Source organism: Agelaius phoeniceus, chromosome W (genome assembly GCF_051311805.1).
Source record: "Agelaius phoeniceus isolate bAgePho1 chromosome W, bAgePho1.hap1, whole genome shotgun sequence".
NCBI classification, from domain to species: domain Eukaryota; kingdom Metazoa; phylum Chordata; class Aves; order Passeriformes; family Icteridae; genus Agelaius; species Agelaius phoeniceus.
Genome location: NC_135301.1, coordinates 14306499 through 14327807, shown reverse-complemented (window position 1 = coordinate 14327807; position 21309 = coordinate 14306499). Strand labels below are relative to the sequence as shown.

At 44.4% G+C, this 21309-nt stretch overlaps 1 protein-coding gene across 1 annotated transcript in view; it reads left to right on the top strand.

Moving 5' to 3' along the window:
- LOC129132424 (CBP80/20-dependent translation initiation factor-like) overlaps window positions 1–21309 on the top strand; it is a 376676-nt gene that overhangs the window by 260309 nt on the left and 95058 nt on the right. Inside the window, 2 exon segments of the mRNA XM_077193174.1 lie at window positions 79–520; window positions 2423–2752. Of these exon segments, the coding sequence (XP_077049289.1) occupies window positions 79–520; window positions 2423–2752 (772 nt within the window).

Genomic DNA, 21309 nt, shown 5'->3' with positions numbered 1-21309 from the left:
AGTCTGGTGAGACAGATGTGTTGACCAAAAAGGGCCATGCAGAAAAGAGTGAACTAATGACCTTCTTTGACTTTCTAGGCGACAGCAGAGACTTCCTGGTGGGAACAAGTCTCAGCAGCATGCAGATCATCAGCAAGGTGGCACCAAACACAACAGGGACCACCAGAAGCTCTACCAAGGAGGCCAGGCCCTTCACTCCTCAGGTAGGACAGGCCACCATGGCTGCAGTCAGAACCGGAGATGGCATCACAACCAGAAGCACTTGCCCAATGACAAAGAAACACACAGAAATGCCAAAGAGACAGAGAACTTGAAAATCAAGGACACCGCCATCTGTGCAGTTCACATTCCCTTGGAGATGCACCGAGGCCTGGAGGATATGGAGAAGCAGTCTCAGCAGTACATCCAAGAGTCAGAGACCAAGCAGAAAGACAGTATTCATGAACGCATTAGGGAAAGACCCAAGATCAATTTGCTTCAGTCTTCCAAAGACAGGCTGCGAAGGAGACTAAAAGAAAAGGTATTATTTCTTAGGGAAACATTGAGTTTCCCGTTTTTCAAGTCTGGCTGTTGGCTATTTTCCATACAAAGGGCGGGCTGGGCTCAAGAAAACTTTCCATCAATGCATCTTAATCTCCTAGTGTCAACACTTCTCTCAAAGTGTTTTCATGCTTCTTCAGAAGTCCTTTTATTCACTCAATTAAGTCTCTTAGCTTGACTTCTTGGTTGAGGTTGCTACCAGCTTGAGTTCTTCAAAGACTGGGAACTCTTTTCCTGCACACCCTTGGGGAAAGCTGGTTCACACGTGAGCTACAATGTGGGTACACCTCCCAACTGATTCCCTTCCAGTCTGCAGAGCTCATCAACTTTGCAAAGAGGTCTAAAAAAAGTCAATTTGTCTCTCTACAATTACAGAGCTAAATCCCAAGCTTTGACTTTTGAGTGCTGAATAGCTGTAGTCAGCTACTTCAGTATTGATATTCATTTATCTCAGCAATGAATTGAAATGACCCTATCTTTCCCACTTCCTTCCAATAACCTAACAACAACAAAACTATTGTATGCAAGTGACAGAGGAGAAATACTTTTTTGAAACAATGTTCAGCATCAGATTTCTGAAGAATTTGTAGATCTCTTTATTTGCCCCCTGTAAAACTCAGATTCTTTCTCTAGAGATTTTTTTTGTCAGACTAGAAAATTAATCTGTAAGGGTATCTCCAATGACATTTCCAAAATAAGTAGCAAAAATAACCTGAACATATACAACTCCATGGGAGTGCATGTTGGAAATGTATACCTTTGAATGCATGAGCATTTACTATTTATGTATGTGGCATGAGGGGGAGAAAGAGATTTTGTTAGTTATTTTCATGTTCTTTAAAGCAATATGAATATAGAAGAGACTTTCAGATGATTCATTTTAATGCTCTTCCTGTGAATTTACATTCTTATAAGTAACACATCACATAAGCACCCAATATTGGGTGGTGAGTGGGTATTGTCAACACAACTGGCCTCCTGATGGGAGTTTTGGACAACTCTAACTGCTGTTTGGCATTGGGGTTGTCCAAAAAATTGTTGCAGTTTTGTATTATATAGCATGTTTTAAGAGTTTTTCAAATGCTGGGATCATGTGACATCTTTAATCTCAATTTAAATCATTAAATGTATCACAGAATCACAGAATATGCTGACTTGGAAGGTCCCACAAGGATTGAGTCGAACTCCTGTCCCTGCACAGGACACCCCAAGAGTCACACCATGTGCCTGAGAGTATTGTCCAAATGCTTCTTGAACTCTGTCAGGCTCAGTTCTGTGATCACTTCCCTGGGGAGCTTGTTCCAGTGCCCAACCACCCTCTGGGTGAAGAACCTTTTTCTAATATCCAGCCTAAACCTCCCCTGACACAACTTCAGGCCATTCCCTTGGGTCCTGTCACTGCTCACCACACAGAAGAGGTCAGTGTCTGCCCCTCCTTTTCCCCTCATGAGTATATTAAAAAGTAGACATTTTTGTAGAATTGCTATCTGAGCATTTTGCAAACATTGGTGCACTTTCAAAATAGAGACAAAAAAAAATCAATTATCACCATGTCGCAGACACACAGAGAAATCAGTCCAAGATGTCAAAGGCAGTCAGGGGTAGTCAGACTTTGACATCCTGGATCAGGACCCTTGAGGAAATCTTCTCCCTGAGCTGAGGGGGAAGACTTTGGGATTGAGTGCTGTGGGAAATGGACAAAGAGCATTTCTGGGACAGGATTCATTTACTTGTGGTTTTTAATGCTGAGATTATACCATTGTGTTGCTAAAAGATGCTTTGTTTTTTCTATGTCTGTTTAAATGTTTCTCCAATCCCCTTCCCCCTTTTCTGTTTGTGGAAAGACAAAGGCTGATATGTCTGTTTTTTCCTTGTGTAACAGACGCCTTGTCTTTCCCTTTTCATGGACCAGGACGAAGTCACAGTGGAAATCACCAATCCTGAAAAGAATAAAATGGACAAATTAATTGAAATTCTCAATAGCATGAGGAACAACAGCAGTGACGTTGACTCCAAGCTCACCACATTCATAGACGAGGCCCAGAACTCTACCAGCTCTGAGGAAATGCTGGGGGAGATAGTCAAGACCATCTACCAGAAAGCAGTGATGGACCGCAGCTTTGCTTCCACTGCAGCTAAGCTCTGTGACAAAATGGCCCTCTTCATGGTGGAAGGAACCAAATTCCGGAGTCTGCTTCTCAACATGTTGCAGGTAATGAGATAAAATTTGTTGGTTAGATACCTGCAGCATCACCCTGCCTGGTCCTAGCATGCATTAGGACAGGAGCTGAGCTGCTATCAAATTCCTTTTGAACTCAGTTGATGAGAGGAGAACAGAAGTGTACCTGCAATTTTGTCTGTGCACATCTTTAATGGTTGCCATAGATAACATGGCACTGAGGGCATTGTCAAGTTGCTCTTCATTCCCATTTCATGAGCTGTAAGTGTAATTACAGTGTCTCACTCCAGGGCCTATTGAAGCGATATGTGGAATAAATAGACTCCACAACCTGATGTAGTTATGAAGTGGGTATGTATGTTAGCACCCAGCACAAACGAGATAGCTCTCATGAAAGCTTGTGCCCCCCACATCTTTATCCACAAAGATGTTCCATATGCATTACATTACACAATCTCTTCATGCATATTCAACCCCTGGCCTTGCCTGTCCTCTCCTCACATGGTAATTAGATCCACGCCCTTCTGAGCATGCGTTGTTTGCTGTGGTGGTCGCACAGGGGTATTTGGTGGTCTCTGAGGCCGAAGGTTGTGGTCTTCATCATGATTGAACTTTTGAACTTTTCTCCTTTGCACGTGCGCTGTGGTCCCTTGGTGCTTATCTGAGTACGTCTGTCGGTTTTGATCAGCTTGGAGACAGAGGAGCTCCTTTATCTGGGTTTCTGCATTCCCTGGTCTTCTCTTGGTATTGTCCCTTATCTCAAGAAGCTTCAGAAATTTGCATTTTCCTATGCCCTTTGTACCATGGCAGAGGTTTCTTAAGTAAAAGGTCAAAATTCAACACATAATTCTACAAGCTAAAATTTAAATGCTTAATTCATATCGCTAACTTAAGCAAACCCCCCAAAACCTCCATTTCACTATCTGTGAAAGGAGTGTGGGTTGCTTGTGGCAGCATCCCCATGTCATGAAGAGAATTCAGAGGGTCTTACAGTGGAGGGTCTATTTCAGCACTAGAGATACCAAGTTAAGTCATGTTCCCTGAGTCGGTTATTTCTGGCTGAGGTATTCAGTCCTGGTTTCTGATTGCAACATAGACTGAAATAATTTGTGTATTTACTAATTATCCTGGGTAACTTTTTGTTTTGGTTTAGGGCAAATTTGGGAGAAAACCTCTAAAGGGGTTCCTCTAGAAAACAGATTTAAGCGGCCCCTCCCCCAACTGGTTGGGGAAAAGATTTCCTTGGAGAAAAGTGGAAAAAAACCTGTTTATTTCACAGGCAAAGCATTCACCAGCACAAAAAATGAACAATATTAGACAATAAAACCTCTTGCCATTCCAAAAGAGATGACAAACTCAGAAAGTCCCCTCCGTGGGCTCACTCAGTCTGTTATCGGTCCCTCCAGTGCTGGAAATGCCGTGGCCCAGGCCTGGCCTGGTGGGCCACAGGTGCAAGCTGCTGGTGCTCTTCTGGGTGTTCAGTCCAGAGCCGGTTTAAACACTTCCAAGAAAAAGAAAAACCACAGTCCAGGGAACATCTCTGCCTTAGCTAGTTAAAAACTAACTAAAAGCAAAGGAGAGTTCTGTCCTGCTGTCTGTCCGTGCTGCAGACAGCACAATCCAGGAGCAGGAATGTGGACAAGTGAGTGCAGTTTCTGAAAACAAACTGTGCTCTTCTTCTTTCCCCCTCTTTGCTCTCAGAACTAGTCTTAAAGGTGCAAAACTTATTTCTGGGCTAAACAGACGAATGGGCATACAAGCATCATAAAATCAGCCCAGGACATTTGTTTATTGGCGTATGCAGCATTGGTTGACTGCTTACTCCAAAACCATCACTGACAATAAAACTGGAGGGGGATGTCGCTGTCGAGGCGGTCACGACATAAAGCAGAGACCACAAGCAGTCTCAGTTGGCAACACTTTATTATTGAACATGGCTGACTTTTATACACTTTCTAATTGTTTATGCTTCTTCTATCTTTACTATTAGCCACAATAAATCAACATAATACTATTGGTGAGAAGTTATAGTGACTTAACTAACTTTCTAAAAATGCTTCGTCCAGCTGCAAAGTTCTTTTATCTTTCTTCTCTCAGTCTCCTTAGTTACAGCCTTAGAGAGATCTCCTTATCAGTTTCTTCTTACTTCTCAGCTTCTTCTCGCTCCTTTAGCTAACAGGCCCGCTGTTAGCCTCTTCCACAGGGGGAGAAAAAATAGTGCCTCTGATAACTGGTCCATGAGTTTAACAGTTGAACTTGATTATCTTGGAGGTCTTTTCCAGGCTAGGTGATTCTATGACAATGGTGGGTGATGGGGAAACAGGGCTGTCCTCAGCTGCCCACAATCTGCTGGGGGAAGCATGCTTTACTATAGTCCCACAGTTTGCTTTCTGGAGCAGGTGTTACATGGGCCTCCATCTTTCTGCCTCGGAAGACAGGACATATAGAGTTGAAACCATGAATTTCTGTCCTTAACTTAATATGTGTTTCCATTTGACTATTGCCTCACACACCCATGCCATCTGTGGGGCATATTAAGCTCTTGTTTCATGTCTGTGATATCCCTTGGATTCTGTGCCTTGCTGCCTGTACCTTAAGTTGGCTTTTGGGCAACAAAGCAGGAAATAAGCAAAATAAAGTAATGAAAATTAATATTTATCATAACCAAAGATAATTCTAGAATGTCACTGGTTGGTTTTGCTTCTCTTGCTGCTCTGGGTGCATATCAAACTCAGCATCTCTCCCTGTGCTTGCTCCTTTTCCTCTATCCCCTGCAAAGCCTTTGGGCAGCACACATATCTGCCCATTGCCTGTACCCAGCCTGGATTTTTTTCCCCAATTGATTTATTTCCAAAGCAATTATACAGCAGGAGGAGAAAAATTGTGGTCTGCATTAGTCTCAGATTTAACAGCAAGGGGCTGGAGGGAGCTCTAAACCCTCCATGCATCTCTTTCTTCCTATGCCAAGTAACTCTTGTGTCTTCTCCCATTTGTCCAAGTGATTATAAGAAATCCAAAATAAAGTCCAGGAGCAATGGTCAAGGAGCAGCAGGGTGTTATCCAAAAATTGAGGACAGTGGGTTATGAAGGACTCTTCAAACTTACTTTCTTCTCTTGACCCAGCATTTCCACCCCTACCACCAGACCCAATAGACTGACTTATACTGAAGCATCATGTACAATAATTAATGGTTTCATATTCAGCTATTCATAGCATGAATGTAGGATAAATAATGGGCCTCATATCTACATATGTTGGCGATTGAAGAGATGGGGACTCCATGGTTTGCATGCATGAAGACGATTTATTGATTCCACAAGCTCAGTATATATACCTTTTCAGCTATAGCTGAAAATAGCAGTAATTACAACATTTACATTTCTTAGTAACATTGCTTAATCATAGCTTTGTACAGACTCGCATAGGCATGTACGGTCTTGCATGGTTTGTTATAAAGCATACTAAGCACACCCAAGCACGCCAATATCTTCTTCAGGGTTCTGCTTGCCAAGGCTTGCGGCCTAACAGAGTTAGCACATCTGTGTTGGTAAGCTGAGCAGTACTCCCCGTCCTGCTTTCTAGCTGTATTCCCATATACAGAGAGTCTCAAAGTGCTTATCAGGAACATGTAGCGGGTCACGATATTATGACAGCATGATGTCCTGTCCTGGTTCCAGCCAGGACAGGGTTAATTTTTGCAGTAGCCAGGAGGAGCATGGCCAGGGCCCTGAGGTTATTCTATACCACCTCATGCCATACACAGGGAGTGGAGGGAGATGGGTCCCTTCCAGTTGGGCTGGTGTCAGAGTGAATGGTCAGGGTAGCGCTGGGTTCAACATGGTGAGCACTTGCGTGTGAATCATTCGCCTATCTTATGCACTCTGTTATTAATATTGTTGTTGTTATAGTTCATTTCTTACTTCATTGCTGTTTGTAATATATTGTTCTTAACTCATGGTCTTTACCTTTTGTGCCTCCAATTCTTCTCTCCAGCTTGCCACATGGAGAGAGAGAGGAGGGAGGGAGTGAGTGGCACTGGTTTGGAGTGTTTCAGTGGGAACACTAAATTGGGGAATATCATTCCTAAACCATGACAGCCTTATTTGGTGCCCAATATGGGGCTCAAAGGGTTGAGATGACAAAAGATTTGCCCAGAGTGGTTTGGAACCAAATTTGATCTAAGCATTTGTTGTATTAGGTACAGAGCCAATGGTCACAAGGTTGCTCGGTCTGTTCACATGGTTGTGGTACCTAACACTGTATATACTCCTGTATATGCAACATTTGGCTCCTCATGATGATCTTTTTCAGAGCAGGGAGAGGGATTGGGATTGCTTTGTTGCTGTACTGTGTGATATCAGCTTATGACATGATAACATCAAGGGCTGTCGCAGACAACTTTTATAAAAAATCCTTTCCTTGGGATTTTTCCCTCCTGAGAAGCTGAGAGGTCTCAGAAACAAAATGTAAACAATGATTGTCTCCTGCTGTGGAATGCAACCAGGTGGATCTGTGATTGGTCTCATGTAGATGTTTGGAATTAATGACCAATCACAGTCAGCTGGCTTGGACTCTCTGTCCGAGACACAAACCTTTGTTATTCATTCCTTTCTATTCTTAGCTTAGCTAGCCTTCTGAAATGAAACTTTTTCTTCCATTCTTTTAGTATAGTTTTAATGTAATATATATCATAAAATAATAAATCAAGCCTTCTGAAACATAGAGTCAACATTCTCATCTCTTCCCTCATCTAAGAACACCTGTGAACACCGTCACAAAGGGCAATGAGTGTTATTTGGGATGTGTATTCATTGTTGCTCTTCTGCCCTCTCCCACACTACCTCTGGGAAATTCATTAATAATTGTACCCAGTCTGCAGGGAGAACAAGGCAGGGTGCTTTTCCCCAGCTTTTCACCCTTTTTTCCTCCTTCAGGCCTGTTACAACAGCTTTTGAGAATTTTGAATTCCCTTTGGATGTTAAGGAAAGCATGTACTTGTTGCTAAGTCTATCAGGTCTCCTTAGTACAGTCAACACCATGTTTAAAGTTATAAAAAAGATTTTTAGGACGGTCATTCAGAGATCTGCAGCAAGGGTGAACAGTTATGACTGGCATGGAATATGGGAGAAAATTGACCAGTTTTTGGAGAAATTCTCTGCTCCAATGGTTTGGAAGTTCACCCCTGAACAACTACAGGACTGATAAAATGACAGAATATTTGCAAAGAAAATGCTGTGGCAGGTCCAGAGAGGTGCAAAGTTCTTGCAATGTGTTTAACCCAGGCTACTATTTACTGGACAAGGTTTGACATTAAACTGCACCCTCAGGGGGAGGAGGAGGAGGAAAGCAGACCAACTGGCACAGTGGCCACTCAAACTGCAGCTGAACCAGAGGAACAACTTGTGTCAGTAGCAGTTGCCTCCATACAGAAGAAGAAATCCAAGACCAAATCCATTTTCTTAGTGAGAGGTGAAGAGGAAGTAGACCCACAATTGGAAATTAGAGGGGAGTGAAGCCAAGCAGCTGGATCCCTGTCCTGATATGTGAGCATTGGGAAGAGGACAGAAGCTCTCAGCCTCTGAAGGTGATTCCTGTCAAGCATGAGGGAAAGGTATCCTTTCAAGGATGAGCTACCAGTGTATCCAGGCAAGTGGAACACCATGAAGAAAGGTATCCAGCACCCGAGAGAATTAGCTGTGCTGGAGGTACTCTATGAAGATTCAAATCATGAGCAGTCCTCTTGTTGCCAGAATGATTTTTGTTTTTTTATATTCTCTATATTCTTTACACATATATTCTAGCTCTATTGTTGTATAGTTATATAGTTCCTAGCTAGCCCCAGTACTTTTCCCTATCTTGATAGGCAGAAACACAAAACACATTCCAGACTCCAAGTGGAGGGCCCAAGGCCCCAGTCCTACCTTGGTTCTTCCTGGAACCAAGTTTAAACCCAGCTCTTCAAGACACATTTTCATAAACAAAGTTTAGTTTCTGTCTGAGGGGGGAGGATTTAAAAAGGGGTTGAACCAGGAGGAATTACCTCACCACTTATGTCTCTAATTGGGGATTTTTGTCAGTTATGCTAATTTGCTAAACTTATAAAACTGTATTCACCCTGTGCAGGGATAGGCATTTAGGCATTTTCCATATCTGCCCCTTGGAGGCCTCCAATAAAGACCAGCCTTTATATTACCTCCTATGCTGGTTCTTGGCTTCTTTTCTGTCTCTGTCAAGGCTGGGATTGAAGCACTCGAGACAGTATATCATGTTCAGACTCAAATGTTTATTATTTCTTATCTATATTACAGTCTTACAAGTCGTGAGTTCTACAGCATTCTACTAACAAGCTACAAAATGGCTAACTATCTTTCTCTACAAGGTCTTTTAAAGCTAAACTATCCAATTAAGAAATGACACCTATGTTATTTCCCTTTTAACCCAATAACTGATCCCTCGTGTCCCACAATGAGGATTTTTCTGTCCAATTACAAAACACCACCCAAACCCATGAAGAAGAAGGTGAAGAAGAAGGACCAGCCACCACCCTAAAACCTCCATCTTGCCCCATATATATTGCTATATTCTAAAACCTTAAACTCTATGTTTTTCACCCTGTGATATTACACACTCCTATTCAAACTACACACCCACAACCCCAGTGCTATCAATCAATTTTGGAAGCCTCCCCATGGCCTCAGGTCAAATGTAGTATTGTCTTGTGGGTCTGTGCCTTTCAGCAAAGAAAGTTTAAAATTCTCAGCATCCAGGGTTCCAACACTCCTATACTAATATTATCTCGAAAGTGTGTTGTTTCATTTCTAGGTTCTTTGAGGCATCACTCTATAGATCCAGATGAAGTCCGGTGTACGCAATCCATGTGGAGGAAGCTTGCATGGAGCATTCCATTGCCATATGCCAATTCATTGGCATTGATGTCTATGAAAAAAGGAGAACGGTGCTTCAGGTGACTACCCAACTCCAGCTATAGGAAGGGCATCCTACCAACTAGCATCTTGGCTGTGGAAAGACTGTCCAAGGACCACCAGCAATTTAAAGAGGACCTCAAGCAATTTAAATAGCAAATGTCCCATGCCCTGCCACTACGCACCAAGAAACAAGTGCCTCCCTGCTCAAGGGAGAGAGTCCACACCATGAGGTACCCTGCATTTTTACCTACATGATGATGGAGAAGATATGAAATGGGATGGAAAACCCATATTTGCCCTAGCAGAACAGAGATGTGATTGAAAGGGAAAACAACCTCTCAAGGATAAATGTTGCTCCAGTTTCCTTTGGGCAAGTCCTCAGACAGAAGGGCTGATGTTACTTCTGATCGTCTTGAAGGGACCTCCAGTTCATATTTTAAAAAAGTGAGCAATGAGTACTATGACCAGAACTAGTGGGACCCTGCCTCTGGACAGGTGGAGGAAAGGGACAATCGGATCTATTGGACTGTGTGGATCTGATGGCCTGGCACATCAGACCCACAAGAGTATAAGGCCTCAATTGACACCAGCACACAATGTACCCTGATGCCATCAAGATATGTAGGGGCAGAATCTCGCTCTATTTCTGGGATGACAGAGGGATCCCAACAACTGACTGTACTGGAAGCTGAAGAGAGCCTGACTGGGAATGAGTTGTAAAAATACCCCATTGTGACTTGCCCAGAGGCCCTGTTCTTCCTTGGCATAGATCGCCTCAGGAGAGGATATTTCAAGGACCCCAAAGGACATCGTTGGGCTTTTGGGACAGCTACTGTGGAGACAAAGGAAATTAGACAGCTTTTTTTTGGAGACCTTTCCTGATCCCTCAGAGGACCCTTCTGCTGTGGGACTGCTGAGTCTCGAAGAAGAACAGGTACTGATTACTACCACAACAGTGCACCATCAGCAATACCCCACTAATCAGGACTCCATGATGTCCATCTGTCTTGGTTTGAAAGACAGGTGTCTGCCAAGGGAGGCAAGAACCTCCCCTGAAATGGAGAATATGACCCCCTTCCCTCCAAATTATTATAACTTTGAAATTAAGGGGCTTTCAGGCAAAGATATGGGAAAAGGAATAACAATTTTTTACTAGTATGTATATGGATAACAAGACAAACAAACAACAACAATGGCAGCAACAACAAACAAAACCAGAAACCCAGTTGCAGCCTTCTCTCGGCTGCAGGCACTTTCCCCTTTCATTTAGTTATGGTCACAGCTGGCAGGTGGCTCTTGGCTGGGCAGGGCAGGTGCGATGATTCTCCTGTAGCTGCAGGGGGAGCTGTGGCACAAGTTCGGCCATCTCTCTCACATGGTAATGGCAGATGCAGCTGGTGGAAAGGATGGAAAAGAGGCTTACTTTACAAACCCCCAGGGACAGACGATCCCAGTGCCACTCCGAATAGCAAAAGGAGCTGTAGTAGGAACCTCAGAAGGAGCAAGCTGGAACTGTAGGAACGAGCAAAATCACAGAGTGGTAGACAAGATTTATCAGAAACTGCATCTGTAGCTGGAACCGCAGGACATCCCGGTAGGCAGCGGGTGTGGGGCTACAGTGTAGCAAAAACCTTGAGCAGTGGCAAAGAAATGGCGGGGGCCGGGCAGTGACAGCCTGGCTCCCGAACACAGCTGGGAGAGGCTCCCTTGGAGGGAAAAAGGGCTCGGGGTCCCAGGGTTTCCACTGATGCACTCAAGCAGATGGTGAAAGTCCTTTTTTTAGTGAGGTAGGGTGTTAATAAGGTTCCAGTACAACGGCTGCTCCCACAAGCAGAGCTTCACTCACAGTAGAAGAAAGCAGCAGGAGACGAAACCCAGCAGTGGTGGCAAAATCTCCCCACAACGATGGCAGCCTGTTTCCCCTCTGAATGCCGAGAGAGCAAGCGAGCTAGGAGCTGCACCCAGCCCCCTTTTCCCCAGCCCAAATCTCGAGGTATCTTTGCCCCTCCTAGAGAAACCCTCCAGCTAAGAGAGTAGCCAGCTGCACCCTTTCCCTGAGCTGTGGCAACTTCTTTTGTCTCTGTTAAGTACCCGGTCATTATTGTCTCTTAGCAACATATGGGAGAAAATTCCCTGAGAGAAAGAAACAAAAGGAAAAATCTTAAACCCTGTTATAGGTAGATAATAAGATGATTAGCAATTAAGGGATGAATATTGTGTGAATATTAAGAAAAGCTTTAGTTATGCATAGCTATGTTATTGTAGTTTAGATGTCCTCTGTTCGCCCCATAGTTCCTTTCCCCCCTCTCTCTGTATTGTTGCCATCAGACAGTCTGGGTTGTCTAGGACTGATAGAAAGAATGCGTGCAAAATGTACCCCTTCCATGGGGCAGTTGGGAATGGAAAAGCTTGTTGCTAGGGGGGTGTGGCATGGCAAAACCTGATCTCCAATCAAGTTACAAGAAAGAAGTTTCCACCAATAAAAGGCAAAGAAGAGCTGACTGACAGACTTTGGGAGGGGCCAGGGTTAGCTGATGCAACCCCCCCAGGGGTATAAAAGACTGAGCATCCATCTTGAAGATGAACTGGCCATGTGGTATCTACGAGGGCAGTTCCTAGCACTGCAAATTTTTCCTTATGTAGTCCTTTTGTTGTATTTTGTTAAGGTTTAATAAACCTTTTTAAATTTTCAAAGTGAGCAGTTGTCTCTCACAACCCCAACACTATCCATTTAAATGATCTGTGAACTGGAGAGCCAGAGAGTGGTCAGCAAGACTCCCTCACCCTTTCATAGTCCTATATGGCCTGTGCATAAGTCCAGTGGAGTGTGGAGACTGACAGTGGACTATTGTGGCCTGAACAGTCAGGCCACCACTGAATGCTGCTGTGCCAGACATGCTGGAACTCAAGAATGAACTGGAGTTCAAGGCAGCAAAGAGGTGCCACCATTTACATTGCTAATGCATTTTTCTCCATTCCTGTAGCAGCAGAGTGCAGGCCACAGTTTGCTTTCACCTGGAGGGGCATCCAGTACACATGGAATCACCTGCCCCAGGGGTAGAAACACAGCCCTGTGATTTGCCATGAACTGATGCAGACTGCACTGGAAAAGGGTGAAGCTCCAGAACACTTGCAATACATTGATGACATCATCATATGGGGCAGCACAGCAGAGGAAGTTTTGGAGAAAGCAGAGAAGATAATCCAGATCCTCCTAAAGGCCGGTTTTGCCATAAAGCAAAGTAAGGTCAAGGGACTTGCCCTGGAAATTTGGTTTTTAGGAGTAATATGGCAAGATGGATGGCATCAGATTCCAATGGATATGTTCAACAAAATAGCAGTTATGTCACCACCAACCAGCAAGAAGGAAACACAGGGGTTCCTAGGCGCTAGGAGTTTTGGGAGAATGTATGTTCCAGATTACACCCAGATTGTAAGGCCTCTATCATGTGCCCCAGAAGAAGAATGATTTCGAGTGGGGTCCTGAACAACAACAAGCTTTTGAACAATATTAGAAGAAGATTGTTCATGCAGTAGCCCTGGGGCCAGTCACGACAGGACAAGATGTGAAAAATGTGCTCTAATGTGCTCTACATAGCAGCCAGGGATAATGGTCCTTCCTGGAGTCTCTGGCAAAACGTACTCAGGGAGACTCGAGGATGACCCCTGGGGTTCTGGAGTCAGGGATACAAAGGATCTGAGGCCTGGTACACCCTATATTGGTTTGGCATGGCCTGGTTTTTGGTAGCAGGGAGGCTACAAGAAACTGCTGGAAGCTTCCCACCATGTCCAGCAGAGCCAGTCCTTGATAGCTCTGAAGATGGACATGCTGCTGGCCAAAACTGGGCCAATGAGAGAGGTTGGTAATGCCTCTGTGATGACATGTTTAAGAAGAAAATCAAAGTCATGGAGTTTTTGCTTGTAGCCAGAGAAGAGGAGGTGAGAACATGTGAGGGAAAACAACATGACACCAAGGTCAGTGGAGAAGGAGGGGGAGGAGGTGTTCCAGGCACAAGAGCCAAGACTCCTCTGCAGACCATGGTGAAGACCATAGTGAAGCAGGCTGTCCCACTACAGCCCATGGGTCTGATGCCTTGGAGTGGCTACCTAGAACAAAAGCTAGACAAGATTAAGAGAATAAAAGTGGGTATTTATTAAAGGCCTTCAATAGGTATACCTTGGGCAGTCAGAAGCCTCAGAGGCTAAGTCCAAGATGGACGATGGTTGTGAGTTTTTCAAACAATTATAAGTTTGGCCCATTTACATATCGGGATTAATCCTCCAATTACAGCTTCAGGTAATGAAGTCATATACCCCCAGTTTGCTCCCCCCCAACTCACTTTTGTTTATACTTTTTGGGGCCTGAGGCAGTAAGGTGTCCTTGAGTTTCAGGCTTAGAGAAGAATTGTTTAGTCTGAATAAAACAGGAGAACAGTAGCTGACAGGCTATGGAGTTTAATAGTTATACACTAAAGCAGTACAGGATCTGAGAAATATAAAAGATAAATCCTAAGGCATCAGTACCACTGTGATTTCTGTGCAGAGAACCACCCGCAGTCCGTGGGGGAGGGTGCCCATGCTGGAGCAGGTGGATGCCTGGAGGAGGCTGTGATCCAGTGGAAGACCCAGTGGAGAGAGAGGGCCTCTGCTCCAGGCTGTAGCAGCCTGTCCTTGGAGGACTGCATCCCGTGGAAAGAGAGACCCACATCACAGCAGTTTTGGAAGGACTGTTTGCCCATGGGGGAAGTTCACATTGCAGCAAGTGGGGTATGGCTGCTGCTTGTGAGAGTGGAGCCACACTGGAGAAGTTCACGGAGAACTGTCTCCTGTGGGAAGGACCCCACGGCCTCACAGGGGATGGACTCCTCTCCCAGAGCAGCAGAAGAAAGCCTTGGTGATGAACTGACCGAAACCCCCACGCCCTGTCTCCCTGTGCTGTCGGTGGGAAGGAGGGAAGGGCTGGGGGGAAAGGTGTTTTAAAGGCTTATTTTGCTTCTCATTATTCTCCTCTGATTCTGTTAGTAATAAATTCACTTTGCAACTAAAGCTGAGACTGTTTTTGCCCTTGAAGTGTTTTTCTCCTGGTCCTTATCTCACTCATGACCCTTGATTAATTTTTTTCCCTCTCTGCTGTCCAGCTGTAGCAGGAGAAGGTGAGCGAGTGACTCCCATGGGTACCTGGCATTGGACTGGTGTCAAACCACTACACACCCCAATTTAAAAGGAGATACTGGCAGTTTATGAAGGGATCTGAGGTGCTTCACAAGTGATTGACTCTGAAGCACTGCTCCTGGCACCCTGACTGCCAGTGCTGGGCTGCATGTTCAAAGGGAAAGTCCCTTCTACACATCACACTGCTGATGCCACATGGATTAAGTGGGTCACACTGATCACACAGGGAGCTCGAATAGGAAACCCCAATTGCCCAGGGATCTTGGAAGTCATCACAAACTTTCTCAAAGGAGAAAATTTTGGACTATCATTAGAGGAGAAGGAGGAGAAGGTAACATATGCTGAGGAGGCCCCTCCATATGATCAGCTACCAGAAAATGAAAAGTGATACACTCTCTTTACTGATGGTTCCTGCAGTATTATAGGACTACATCAAGAATGGAAAGCTGCCATATGAAGTCCTATGCAGTGAGTCGCAGAAGCTATTGAGGGAGCAGGTAGATCAAGTCGTTGCAGATCTGAAAGCTGTCCAGCAGCCTTTAGCTATAGCTGAACGAGAGAAATGGCCAGTGCTCTACCTGTACATTGACTTGTGGAGGATGGCAAATGCTCTATAGGGGTGGCTGGACTGATGGAAAAAGACCAATTAGCAGTGCAGAGGTAAACCCATCTGGGCTGATGAATTGTGGCGAGATATCACTGCCTGGGTAGAGAAGTTGACTGTGCAAGTATGTCATATAAATGCACATGTACCCAACAGTCGGGCTACTGAAAAACATCACAACAACAGACAGGGGGATTGGGCTGCCAAGATTAAAGTGTCCCAGAAGCATCTGGACTGTCAACACAAGGGTGATTTTTTTCTGGCTTGGTGGGATCATGATGCCTCAGGTCATCGGGGAAGAAATGCAACATGCGATCGAGGGGTGGACTTAACCCTGGACACTATCTCCCAGGTTATCCATAACTGTGAAACGTACTGCGATCAAGAAGGCCAAGCAGGTAAAGCCTCTGTGGTATGGGGTATGATGGTTAAAATATAAATATGGGGAAGCCTGGCAGATTGACTACATCACACTCCTGCAAACCCACCGAGGCAAGTGCTATGTGCTTACAATGGAAGAAGCAACTTCTGGATGGCTGGAGACATACCCTGTGCCTCACGCCTCTACCTGGAACACCATCTTGGGCCTTGAGAAGTAAGTCCTGTGGAGACATGGCACCCCAGAAAGAACTGAGTTGGACAATGGTACTCATTTAAAAAATAGTCTCATATACACCTGGGCCAGAGAGCACAGTGTTGAATGGGTCTATCATATTCCCTGTTGTGTACCAGCCTCTGGGAAAATTGAACGGTATAATGGACTATTAAAAAACCACACTGAGAGCAATGAGTGGTGAGACCTTAAATTATTGGAATCTATATTTACCAAATGCCACCTGGTTAGTTAACACTAGAGGTTCTACCAATCAAGCTGTCCCTGCCCAATCAAAACCTCCATGTACCATAGAAGGGAATAAAGTCCCCATGGTGCATATGAGGAATGTGTTAGGGAAGACAGTTTGGATTAGTCCTGCCTCAAGCAAAAGCAAACCTATCCATGGGATTGTTTTTGCTGAAGGACCTGGGTGCACTTGGTGAGTAATGCAGAGGGACAGGGAAACACCATGTGTACCTCAGGGGGATTTGATTTTTTGGTGAGAACAGTCTGTAATGTTGAATTGTATATGTCTTGGGTACAGAGACAAGGGGTATAGTTTTCAGTGCTGTCTTTTCAAATATCATTCACTGTGGATGCAGCAGTTTAATCAGAGAGAGAAACAGATAACTTTCCCAGGCATCATCCTAGGGAAGTTGTGACAATGCTCAGAGAAAGAATTAAACCAATTCTTATCTTAATCTCTGCACCTGGTGTTTGTGAACATGTGGAATGTTTGTACGTGATGTTTATGGAAAGATATTTTACCAGAAGGTGTTCCTAATTAACCAATGGTGTGAGGGTTGTTGTTGAGAACCAATCAGGTTCTGGGTGAACGCCTGTCTATAAAATATGTGAAGTTACTAATAAAGCTCGCTTTATGCCTTCTGAGCATGGAGTCAACGTCACCTTTCTTCAGCCATTCCTAACTCAACGGCAGCAATTCACGTCACAGCCATGGGTGTGGTTTCGGCAGGGAAAAAGTCATAGCACAAATGGAAAGGGGTCCATTTTCTCTGGCTTGCTGAAATGAAGGGATCAGCAGACCCTAGCACTGCACAACCTGTGGATTCTTTCCCATTTCCAAGATGCTTCTGAAGGACAAGTGAGCTGAGGAGAGGCAGCATGGCCATTCCCAAGCCAAATGGTGCTGAAGTTACAGCTCTGGAACTGCAGCTGGGGCCACAGGTTTTGGTGCCTGGATAGTCCATTTTCTTCCCCCCCACTCCTGCTCACTGCCCAATTGGAGCAGTGTCCTGAGAAAGCAGTACAGAGACTGAGTCCAGCAGGTGTCAGGAGGAGGCAGCATGTGGCAGGACTGACCTTACACACCCACACACTGCTGCAGTCATAGAGAAGGAGCAGGGAAACTGACACCAGAGGTCCAGAGCTGCCCCAGACAATGTCAGCACCTCTCATCTGCCACCAGAACTGCTTCTTAAGCTCCTACCTGCACAGGGTTTTTTTTGTCCAGAGGGAAGGTTGAGCCAAAAGGGACTTCTCTGCCATATTGTCTTTATCTTGTGCTTCATGTGGTCTCTATGGTGACAGCCATCTTGGGAGGAGGGACTTCTAGGCCATCTTGTTTTCTTTGTTCCCAGGGAGGCCACAGGGTTCAGCACATTTGTATCTAGCGGTTATTGCTGTTATCTTGGTTGTTGCTGTTTTTCTTTTTAGTAAACTGTTATTTTTTCACCTATATCTTCTCACATTTGTATCTATTGGTAAAAGCGGATTGGTTAAAACTAAAGGAGAGGTAACTCATTTTGGAGTCTCTGCCCTGTATAATTGTCTTTAACTAAGAAAGTATAATATTGGTTGCTGAATTACACTGCCACTGTATGCCATAACTGTTATGATCTGAATTAACATAGAAGAGTGTGGTGTTGTGAGGTCCCCAGGATGAGGTGAGATGAGAATTTGACTCCATGTTCTCAGAAGGCTGATTTATTATTTTATGATATTATATTATATTAAAAGAAATTATATACTAAAACTATACTAAAGAAAGAGAGAGAATACATCAGAAGGCTAGAAAAGAATGAATAATAAAAACCCGTGACTGACTCAGAGAGTCCGACACAGCTGGGTGTGATTGGCCATTAATTAAAAACAATTCACATGTTTGGATAAACAATTCTCCAAATCACATTCCAAAGCAGCAAAACAGGGAGAAGCGGAAACTTCCCAGCTTTCCCGGAGAAGAAATCCTGGCAAAGGGATTTTCATAAAATATCACGGTGACAGAACAGCAAGGAAAACTAATTCTCTGTGAATAAAATGGATGGAACCCAGAAAGGTTTGAAATATACCCCAAAACTCGATGAAAACCAAATGAGGTTAGATGCTAGTGCCAAAAAATTTGATATATTTTATTTAATAGTGAAAGAGGCAAAGAGAAAGAAAGAGGAAAGAAGGAGAGAAAGAGAGAAAGAGGGAGGGTGGGGGGGGGGGGGGCACAGAGAGAGAGTGACTGGTTAGTAGAAACAGATCACCATTCCGAGGGTCCCAACAACATCTCATTGCTCCCCTTCACCTGGTCTGGGTGGTGAGGGTCCCCCACCGCTCACACTGCTGAAAAGTATAGCATCCAATGGATTACTATATGTTTGGACCAGGTGGGAATGCCCATGTGCCTCCCCTGCTGTCCTGGGGTGACTTTATGATGCCAGTATCCCCATCATCTGTCTTTTTGCTCAGAAATGGGTCTTGTATCTTTCAGCTAGGCCCAGAGAGATCTGAGAGCAAAAGGAGGGGGAAGCGGTAGCGTGCAATTTGTGTGTACAGAAGCTTCATTTTCACTCCCCCAGAATTCCTTTCTCTCGGTGTGTGTTGTCAGCAGCATGGACAATGAGTGGGAGAGAGTTCTCCTTTGCTTTTAGTTAGTTTTTTCTAGCTAGCTGAGGTAGAGAAGTTCCCAGGACTGTGGCTTTTCTTTTTCTTGGAACTGATCAGCCCTGCTCTGGACTGATAACCAAGAAATACACCGGGAGCTCACGTCTGTGGCCCACCGGGGCTCGGGATGCCGCATTTTCCAGCACAGGAGGGACTGACAGAGACTGAATGAAAGCCAAGGCCACACCCACGAAAAGGACTCTGAACTAAAAAAGGATTCTGTCACAGATGGCAGAGATGGAGAGATGACACACATCGGGGTTTCATGCAGTAGAGAGAGTTTATTAGTGTGTACAGCTCTTTATATAGGCTATTCAAAAGACTCTGCGTTTGAACTTGATTGGCTATGATTGGTTACCACCCAGCTCATTGACCAATAGCTACCTGCTTACATTAATGTCAGGGATTGGCTCTCTGTAGCCAAACCCCTCCTCCGCTTATGAAGCACACAGTTTATCTGTATGCTGTGATAGTTCCCCCTTTTCTGTTTTAAAATAGAAAAGCTGTGTTTATTATATTTTTGCAGGGCCCCTTGCAAGAAGGACAACAAACACTGTCTAAGGAGAATGAAACTCCTTACCAAACTGACAAAGCCAATTTTTTCAGCTATTGGTGTGCCCCATCAGTTTTCTATAATCGTGTCTAAGAGCTATCAAAGGTACAATGTTACTGGGTGGCATGCTGCAGGTTACTTACTTTAAATTTACAACTTAAAATTTGAACATTACAAACAAACTGTAGTGGTTTTGGTTGGCTAATTTAAGATTTTCTTAATTTTGAGATTTTCTTGGCTAACGCAATAAAGAATTTGGTGGGTCCGGTGCTGGCTAATTACTAATACACTCACTTCTTGCTGTGAGATAGGATTAGGAGAAAGCTAAAGTAGGCTCAAAACTTTAAAAGGGTATAAAGAAAATTTTATTAAAAGTGACTAAGAGGAAAAAGGTAGTAAGACTCAAAACAAACTCTTCAGAAGACTTCTCTTCTTTTTACAACTTTTTCTTTCTTACTGACAATGTAAAGAAATAAAACTTAAAATTTCTAGTCAGCTAACTACTTTAAAAATAGTCTTTTTTCAGTTTACTTAGGGACAGAAGTCTCTCTTGTTAAGGTTATGGAGACTTCTCTACAAGAGGGAAAAAATGGTTCTCTCATGGTTCTCAATTTTGTCACAAATAACAGCCGCCTGGGGAACCCTGCCATCGTGAAGTACTCTGCATTTTTACAAGCCTTCCCACAGCTTGTCGATGGGCCATGTCAACTTATGGGGTATTGTTTTAAAGATGAGCTCTTTAAAGGCAAAAGTTCTCATTATCTATCTTTAAAATCATCTTCATCCCTGGGAACAGAGATGTTCTTTGTCTTCTTCCTGGGGGTATAGGGTCTCATCACTCTTCTCTCTTTCTCTGTTCAGAATTCTCATGGGATCACAGCTACTTTAAAATCTGCTTACTTTAGCATGGAGGCCTTTACTCGATACTAATTTGAACACTTTCATCTCCCCATAGTTTCATGCGTTATAAGGAAAAAGAGTCTTTTTTCTATAGTTTACAAGAGGATTTCAGCTCCAAAAACAAGGCATCTCCTTACCCCTCCCATCTGGGACTTAACTTCTTCCTCACTGACTTTGATGTCTTCATGTTGTTCTTTTACATGCTTGCATCTTGTTCCTTTCTCTCACTCGAGGGATGATTGAAGCACTGAAAGAATTAACATCACGCCTGCGGCCTACCTGACCCACTGGTAACTTGTGGCAGGAGCTACAGCTGGGGTTGTGTCAGGATTTGTTTTATGGTTAGTCTTTAGTTTTTTCTGTGTTCAATTTTAGCCACAGGGCCACTCTACACGGGCTGCAGGGGCTTCTGGTCTCAGCCACGCTGGGGGGAGGAGGCTTAATGGCAAGATCTTAACAGCCGCGGCCAGCCCTGCTCTGGCCAGGGCTCCACAGCCTCCCCCACCTTTCTGCCTGGCAGTTGCGGGGGGTCTGGCCCAGCCAGAACGGAGCCAATGAGGGCCTGGTGGGTGACCCAGGGAGAGGTGAAAGGGCCCGGCCCACAGCAAGACTGCTCGGCCCAGCCTGGCCGAGACAGGGACCGGGGCCGGGGCCCGCCACCTCCTCGCTGACCGGAAAGAGGAAGTCCCCGAGTTTTTTTGTCTTTAACATGTGTGTTTCACAGAGGCGTGTCCAGCTTCTCAGTAGTTTAATAGACTGTCAGTTACACAAAAAACTTTACATCACTTCCTCAAATTTTCTTCCCATTCCAAACCACAACACAAACCAACTTAAACATGATCATTTAAAAGGTTTCAATGCTCGTGCAGGCCTTGACCTGGTGAGCACTAGTCAATCAAAATGCATATTTGTAGAAGTTCTGAATATTATTTTTTTTATGTTTG